We start from the raw sequence: 9,155 nt of genomic DNA on the forward strand, positions 1-9,155 counted from the left end.
GGGGGGGGGGGGGGATGATAGTCTAAAAGATTTGGTGGGGAAGGCTGGATTATTCTGTTCTAGGCATTTTGCTGTATTGATAATACTAAACATTACACTGGAAACATTACATGTTAACTTTACATCGTAAACGTATAACTGATCTCTCTGTCACAAACGCAAAATTAAAATAAAACCATATGTGTATGTATGCACACACACACACACACACACATACATATACGCAGTGCTTTTTTTCTAAAACAAAAAAAAAGGTGCCGGAACTCACACACGTCATACAACCCGCCTTGCCTACCCTACAAGGTTCCATCCAAAAAAGGTGCCGGAACTCTGTTCTGGGCATTCTGTGAGAAAAAAAAGCCCTGCATATACGTATACAAACATATATATATATATACATATCCTCATGTGAAAGCCCTGGAGACAAGGCATGGAAGATAATATGTTATTTTAAAATAAAGTGACTTATGCCATGAAACACAGTAGAATAGAAAACAGACCTTCTTTAGTGCTCATCACTAGTTATGGAGCATTCTTAGAGACAAGCATTTAATCAGTTGTGGGTGCTCCATCACTGGAGATTTTTAAGAAGAAATTGGACAACCATTTGTCTGAAATGGCAATAGGTCTTCTGAAAGAGCAGAGGCTTGGACTAGAAGACCTCCAAGGTCTTTCCCCACTCTCTGTTATTCTGTTATCCTGCTGAAAATAAGAAGTCATGCCTTGTGGAGCAGTGTAAAGGCTGGATGTGTGAAAGGTGGGATCGTACAATGGATTGTATCAATAGAGAACCTAACTGGTAGAAACCTCATCAAAAGAGAAATTGGAAATTACATTCCTTCCCTTATTCCTGAGACCCCCAAGATGTCTGCACTGAGACCATCAAAACTTAGAAGCCCCCCAATGACTATAAATAAGCTGTAGCTTACCTTGCATCTGAGATTGTTTGAGTCTCCTTTGCATTCTCTTTGGCCGGTAATTGAAGTAGAAGGTACCTTCTTCCTTCATTGTTACTCCAGCTACTAGTTTAATCGGAAGGAGGAAGAGCACTCTTGTTCCAACTCTACTTGGTATGAGCAGCAGCCCCAACCACTGTTATCTGGAGGTGGGCCACAAGATTGCACAGGAAGTGCTGTGAGACCAGCGAGGAACCAGCCTACTTTGCTCCCAAGGCTTCTTTTATTTATCAAAGTATAAGAGAACTTTCTGTTTCAAGTTGAGGGCAGCAAATTCATTTATCAGAAAGGAGGAAGCGAAGGAGGAATTTCATTCTTCAGCAACAAATCAAGGCAATTGATCCTTTCTCCTTTTGAGTTTTCCTTCTCGTTTCTCCTCCAAATAGTTTCTCATTGCAAAGCCTTCAGGAATCTTCCTTTTGGTTTGTTACCTAACTGAATCCACATCACACCAAACCATAATATTTGTTTTGAGGACCTGTATACTGCACTAGCCAGAAAGAGGGCTGAGAAAATATCTACAGACCCCTCACATCCTGGACATAAACTGTTTCAACTTCTCCCCTCAGGACGCCGCTATAGGGCACTGCATGCCAAAACAACTAGACCAGGGGTAGGCAACCTTGGCTCTTTTATGACCTGGGGACTTCAACTCCCAGAATTCCTGAGCCAGCATGGCTCAGCTTGAAAACCTCTCCCTTTCCCCTCAGCATGGCTGGCTCAGGAATTCTGGGAATTGAAGTCCACGAGTCATAAATGAGTCAAGGTTGTCTATCCCTGAACTAGACACAAGGATAGTTTTTTCCTCTATATGCCAAAGATATTTATCCATATAGTAGGCTGTATTGCTATTATCCTTCTCATCTTTCTCTTCTCATCTTTCTCATCCTCCCTACTACCTTCTCCTATTGGTACCTTATGATTTATCACTTGTTGTTTGTATCTTATGATTTATGATCTATGGCTTATCACTGTGTTATTTGTATGTAACTGAAAGCCTAGGTACTAGAGACAAATTCCGTGTGTGTGCAATCACACTTGGCCAATAAAGAATATTCCAATTCCAAATAACAATTACATTGACAAACATAACTAACACACATTCCTCCTCCTATTTTCCCAACAACAACAACCCATTGAGGTAGGTTGCAATGAGAGTGACTAGCCAAAGTCGCTCAGATGGCATTCATGACTAAGGTGGGATTTAAACTCATGGTCTCTCGCTTTCTAGCCGGTGGCATTAACAACTAAACCAAATTGATTGTCTGAATGCGGCCTAAGACTTATCTAAGTGGCCCCAAAGTCAAATCCCACCTAGCTGGCCATCATATACAGATTTCCATAAAGTCTCTTCAATGGTAGCTTGGGATACATATCTATTGAATCTTGGAAACCAGAAATGGAATTTTCAACCCTCAAATATAGTGATGCCATTAGAGCAGGGCAGGTTTGAATGATATGAAATTATTCTTCACAGGCTTCAGGCCAGCTAGCTGGTCTAAATGTCTATGGAGATTCTCGATCATCCGGGTCACGGTTGTCCCAAAGGTGCTTTTTGCAAAAGGCAACTGGGCTTTCTTGGGTTGGTTTTTTTTTCTTTTCAAAACAATTCACTTCTCACCCAAGAAGCTTCTTCAGTTCTATCTGAAAAAAGTTAGCACTAAGAAGTTTCTTGTATGAGAAGCAAAACATTTTCAAAGGAAAAAAAACTCAAGAAAGTCCAGCTGCCTTTTGTAGAAAGCACCTTTGGGGCCACCAGGCCTAGGTTGCTTATAATAATAATAATAATAAAATTGGAAGGGACCTTGGAGGTCATCTAGTCCAACCCCCTGCTCAGGCAGAAAACCCTACACCATTTCAGACAAATGATTGTCTGGTCTCTTCTTAAAAACTTCCAGTGTTGGAGCATTTACAGCTTCTGGAGGCAGGTTGTTCCACTGATTACTTGTTCTAAATGTCAGGAAATTCCTCCTTAGTTCTAGGTTGCTTCTCTCCTTGACTAGTTCCCATCCGTTGCTTCTTGTCCTGCCTTCAGGCGCCTTGGAAAATAGCTTGACTCCCTCTTCTTTGTGGCAGCCCCTGAGATATTGGAACACTGCTATCATGTCCCCCCTCGTCCTTCTCTTCGTTAAACTAGACATACCCAATTCCAGCAACTGTTCCTTGTATGTTTTAGCCTCCAGTTCCCTAATCATCTTTGTTGCTCTTCTCTGTACTCTTTCTAGAGTCTCAACATCTTTTTTACATCGTGGTGACCAAAACTGGATGCAGTATTCCAAGTGTAAGATAAGCACTTATTGTAAGATAAGCTGCCAATTGACTCATTTTTCCCAGCATTAGAGCCTCTTCTAGAGAGGTCAGTTTTCACATCAAATTTTTTGGAACAGTGTCCATTGGACAGATGAGACCAAAGTGGAGATATCTGGCCATAATGCAGAGTCCCGCATTTGGCAAAAACCAAACATAGCATATCAGCACAAGCATCTCATATTAACTGTCAAGTATGATGGTATGGTACATACAATATAATCTGAGCCTGGCTATTTGTGCCCTGAGAACTCTGTGTTAATAATAATAATAATAATAATAATAATAATAATAATAATAATAATAATAATAATAATAATAATAATAATAATAATAATAATAATAATAATAATAATAATAATAATAATAATAATAATAGTAAAGTTGGAAGGGACCTTGGAGGTCATCTAGTCCAACCCCCTGCTCAGGCAGAAAACCCTACACCATTTCAGACAAATGATTGTCTGGTCTCTTCTTAAAAACTTCCAGTGTTGGAGCATTTACAGCTTCTGGAGGCAGGTTGTTCCACTGGTTAATTGTTCTAACTGTCAGGAAGTTTCTCCTTAGTTCTAAGTTGCTTCTCTCCTTGGAAAATAGCTTGACTCCCTCTTCTTTGTGGCAGCCCCTGAGATATTGGAACACTGCTATCATGTCCCCCCTCGTCCTTCTCTTCGTTAAACTAGACATACCCAATTCCAGCAACTGTTCCTTGTATGTTTTAGCCTCCAGTTCCCTAATCATCTTTGTTGCTCTTCTCTGTACTCTTTCTAGAGTCTCAACATCTTTTTTACATCGTGGTGACCAAAACTGGATGCAGTATTCCAAGTGTAAGATAAGCACTTATTGTAAGATAAGCTGCCAATTGACTCATTTTTCCCAGCATTAGAGCCTCTTCTAGAGAGGTCAGTTTTCACATCAATTTTTTGGGAACAGTGTCCATTGGACAGATGAGACCAAAGTGGAGATATCTGGCCATAATGCAGAGTCCCGCATTTGGCAAAAACCAAACATAGCATATCAGCACAAGCATCTCATATTAACTGTCAAGTATGATGGTGTGGTACATACAATATAATTTGAGCCTGGCTATTTGTGCCTTGAGAACTCTGTGTTAATAATAATAATAATAATAACAACAACAACAACAACAATAACAATAATAATAATAATAAAGTTGGAAGGGACCTTGGAGGTCATCGAGTCCAACCCCTTGCCCAGGCAGGAACCCTACACCATTTCAGACAAACGGCTGTCCAGTCTCTTCTTAAAAACTTCCAGTGTTGGAGCATTCACAACTTCTGGAGGCAAGTTGTTCCATTGGTTAATTGTTCTAACTGTCAGGAAGTTTCTCCTTAGTTCTAAGTTGCTTCTTTCCTTGATCAGTTTCCACCCATTGCTTCTCGTCCTGCCTTCAGGCACCTTGGAGAATAGCTTGACTCCTTCTTCTTTGTGGCAGCCCCTGAGATATTGGAATACTGCTATCATGTCCCCCCTCGTCCTCTTCTTCGTTAAACTAGACATACCCAATTCCAGCAACCGTTCCTCATATGTTTTAGCCTCCAGTCCCCTAATCATCTTTGTTGCTCTTCTCTGTACTCTTTCTAAAGTCTCAGCATCTTTTTTACATTGTGGTGACCAAAACTGGATGCAGTGTTGTTTTGTTCAATGATTTATGTGTTTGTTTCCTTGGCTGGGAAGGAATAACACACATAAGCGAGAAATAAGAGATTAGTTGGCAGCTTATTTTATAAGCCACATCTTAGCCCTAGGGGCAGAAAACCTGGGGAGCAGCATTTCCAATCATTCCAAAATTAATTAAATGATTAATTATCTAAAAATGAGGAAATTCCTCTTACAGCCTCCAGGATAATGTGTTTACCCTACACACCATTAGAGACTTTCCTGAAATCTGTGTTGTTTTTCTGTGAGGTTGGACAGATATCTCAGATATTCAAGACCAAGTGCAGATGCCACATTGGAAGGCTGATAAAAGCAAACTCCTTCATTACAGAGAAGCTTCTGCTGCCATTTCTTTCTGTTGTGGTTGGTATTCAAGATTCTCATTAATGTCAGAACCCTTCTGAGATATTTCCTTGTGGTTTCACACTTCAGATGGTGAAAAAGAGCTCACATTTCCTTTGTAGCCCAAAGACCAAACTACATTGCTTCAGACAGGAAGGCGGTGCAGAGAGTGGTGAGGATGGCCAAAAAGGTCATTGGCAGTTCCCTCCCTCCCATCCAGGACATAGCACGGAAGCGTTGCTTGAGCAGGGTCCATAAGATTATCTGGGACACTACACAGCCTCTTCACGACCTGTTTTCCTTGTTACCTTCTGGGAGGAGGCTTCGTGGTATCCGAAGCAGAACATCCAGATTCAGCCAGAGTTTCATTCCGTACAGCATTAACCTTGTGAACTCTCAAGCTTCCTCCTTCCATTATATATTCAAGATGGACAGTATTTAATATTTATTTGCTATGTATATGTAGGGATGTGGGTCTATACATATGTTGTTCATAGTATGTTTAGGGGTGTGTTTCATGTATGTGTTTCACTTTGAGAGCAGGCAACTAAATTTCATTTTTGATGTGTGCCGTTGTGCCCACAGTAAAAAAAAAATGACAATAAAGGTTATCTCATCTCATCTCATCTCATCTCATCTCATCTCATCTCATCTCATCTCATCTCATCTCATCTTATCTTATCATCTTATTATCATCTTATCCACCTTGAAAGAATGAAGAGGGGTATATGAAATTAAGCCTGTCTTCTTCATGACTCCAAGTATGGCTTTGTCTTTTAATAATTACTTCTACTGATTAGCAGTTGACTTTTGCTAGGGTGTGTTTATGTTGAGTAAAGGCTAAGACAGTGGTGACGAACCTTTTAGAGACTGAGTGCTCAAAAACTGGCCCTGCCCTCACTCCACCCCCTGCCCCGCCCCGCTCCGCCCCCCCACCCCATCCTCCGCCCCACTTGCCCACAGGGCCACTCACCGCCTCCAGGGCCCACCGCAGATCACCCAGGCAGCCCAGCAGCACCATGGCGGCCATGCCCTCTGCCTGCGCGATGGGACATGAGGGCAGAGTCTTGTCTATGCTGCCTGGCTGCTATGTCCTTGGCTGCGCTGTTCCGCATGGGCCATGCTTGGGGGCGACTCTCGTCCAGGCGGGCTGCTGTTGAGGAGGGAGTTGTGGGGGGAGACGAGGCTGGGGCAACAGCACGTGTGTCCACAGAGAGCCATAGGTTCACCACCACTGGGCTAAGAAGCAGAATTTGTTTTTCTGAACTGAAACACAATAAATGGAAACATGCATGTTTGGGGTTTTATTTATTTAAATCCCACCGTTATTATTTTGACAAATAATTCAAGGTGGCGAACACATCCAACATACCTTCTTCCTCCTATTTTCCTCACAACAACCACCCTGTGAGGTGGGTTGGGCTGAGAGAGAGGAACTGGAACAAAGTCACACATCTTTTTTCTTATAAATCTACTGGGAATTATTTCATCCAACTGGTTTTTAATTTTTGGCATGTTCAACTGTTACAATTGCTTTCAGGGGATGAGGGTGTTAAGTTAGCAACACGGTTGTTAAGTGAATCTGGCTTCCCCGTTGACTTTGCTTGTCAGAAGGTCACAGAAGGTGATTGTAAGGACCTGCCTCCGTTCACCCTACCAAGAAAGCAGAACTCTTGAAACGTGTAGCATTTCAATAGGAACTTTTATTGGCAGGTACAGACAGAGGAGATCTAGGCAGGATCTGAGGGCTTTCCCGCCCGAAGCAATAGGTAAAACCGCAAAATAATAACCCCACCCCAATTGTCCAACAGGCCAATCCATAGNGGGGGGGGGGGGGGATGATAGTCTAAAAGATTTGGTGGGGAAGGCTGGATTATTCTGTTCTAGGCATTTTGCTGTATTGATAATACTAAACATTACACTGGAAACATTACATGTTAACTTTACATTGTAAACGTATAACTGATCTCTCTGTCACAAACGCAAAATTAAAATAAAACCATATGTGTATGTATGCACACACACACACACACATACATATACGCAGTGCTTTTTTTCTAAAACAAAAAAAAAGGTGCCGGAACTCACACACGTCATACAACCCGCCTTGCCTACCCTACAAGGTTCCATCCAAAAAAGGTGCCGGAACTCTGTTCTGGGCGTTCTGTGAGAAAAAAAAGCCCTGCATATACGTATACAAACATATATATATATATACATATCCTCATGTGAAAGCCCTGGAGACAAGGCATGGAAGATAATATGTTATTTTAAAATAAAGTGACTTATGCCATGAAACACAGTAGAATGGAAAACAGACCTTCTTTAGTGCTCATCACTAGTTATGGAGCATTCTTAGAGACAAGCATTTAATCAGTTGTGGGTGCTCCATCACTGGAGATTTTTAAGAAGAAATTGGACAACCATTTGTCTGAAGTGGCAATAGGTCTTCTGATAGAGCAGAGGCTTGGACTAGAAGACCTCCAAGGTCTTTTCCCACTCTGTTATTCTGTTATCCTGCTGAAAATAAGAAGTCATGCCTTGTGGAGCAGTGTAAAGGCTGGATGTGTGAAAGGTGGGATCGTACAATGGATTGCATCAATAGAGAACCTAACTGGTAGAAACCTCATCAAAAGAGAAATTGGCAATTACATTCCTTCCCTTATTCCTGAGACCCCCAAGATGTCTGCACTGAGACCATCAAAACTTAGAAGCCCCCCAATGACTATAAATAAGCTGTAGCTTACCTTGCATCTGAGATTGTTTGAGTCTCCTTTGCATTCTCTTTGGCCGGTAATTGAAGTAGAAGGTACCTTCTTCCTTCATTGTTACTCCAGCTACTAGTTTAATCGGAAGGAGGAAGAGCACTCTTGTTCCAACTCTACTTGGTATGAGCAGCAGCCCCAACCACTGTTATCTGGAGGTGGGCCACAAGATCGCACAGGAAGTGCTGTGAGACCAGCAAGGAACCAGCCTACTTTGCTCCCAAGGCTTCTTTTATTTATCAAAGTATAAGAGAACTTTCTGTTTCAAGTTGAGGGCAGCAAATTCATTTATCAGAAAGGAGGAAGCGAAGGAGGAATTTCATTCTTCAGCAACAAATCAAGGCAATTGATCCTTTCTCCTTTTGAGTTTTCCTTCTCGTTTCTCCTCCAAATAGTTTCTCATTGCAAAGCCTTCAGGAATCTTCCTTTTGGTTTGTTACCTAACTGAATCCACATCACACCAAACCATAATATTTGTTTTGAGGACCTGTATACTGCACTAGCCAGAAAGAGGGCTGAGAAAATATCTACAGACCCCTCACATCCTGGACATAAACTGTTTCAACTTCTCCCCTTAGGACGCCGCTATAGGGCACTGCATGCCAAAACAACTAGACCAGGGGTAGGCAACCTTGGCTCTTTTATGACCTGGGGACTTCAACTCCCAGAATTCCTGAGCCAGCATGGCTCAGCTTGGAAACCTCTCCCTTTCCCCTCAGCATGGCTGGCTCAGGAATTCTGGGAGTTGAAGTCCACGAGTCATAAATGAGTCAAGGTTGTCTATCCCTGAACTAGACACAAGGATAGTTTTTTCCTCTATATGCCAAAGATATTTATCCATATAGTAGGCTGTATTGCTATTATCCTTCTCATCTTTCTCTTCTCATCTTTCTCATCCTCCCTACTACCTTCTCCTATTGGTACCTTATGATTTATCACTTGTTGTTTGTATCTTATGATTTATGATCTATGGCTTATCACTGTGTTATTTGTATGTAACTGAAAGCCTAGGTACTAGAGACAAATTCTGTGTGTGTGCAATCACACTTGGCCAATAAAGAATATTCCAATTCCAAATAACAATTACATTGACAAACATAACTAA

The 9,155-nt window shown here is 41.7% G+C and overlaps 1 protein-coding gene across 1 annotated transcript in view; it reads right to left on the bottom strand.

The window, feature by feature from the left end:
• Positions 1–8,111, bottom strand: part of LOC114923302 (killer cell lectin-like receptor subfamily F member 1) — a 48,502-nt gene extending 40,391 nt beyond the window's left edge. The window contains exon 1 of the mRNA XM_029286078.1: positions 8,033–8,111. Coding sequence (XP_029141911.1) covers positions 8,033–8,111 — 79 coding nt within the window. The remainder of the gene's footprint in view (positions 1–8,032) is intronic.
• Positions 8,112–9,155: the final 1,044 nt, after the last annotated feature.

The sequence above is a fragment of the Protobothrops mucrosquamatus genome, unplaced genomic scaffold (assembly GCF_001527695.2).
Source record: "Protobothrops mucrosquamatus isolate PMUCROS unplaced genomic scaffold, P.Mucros_1.0 scaffold2822, whole genome shotgun sequence".
Lineage (NCBI taxonomy): Eukaryota > Metazoa > Chordata > Lepidosauria > Squamata > Viperidae > Protobothrops > Protobothrops mucrosquamatus.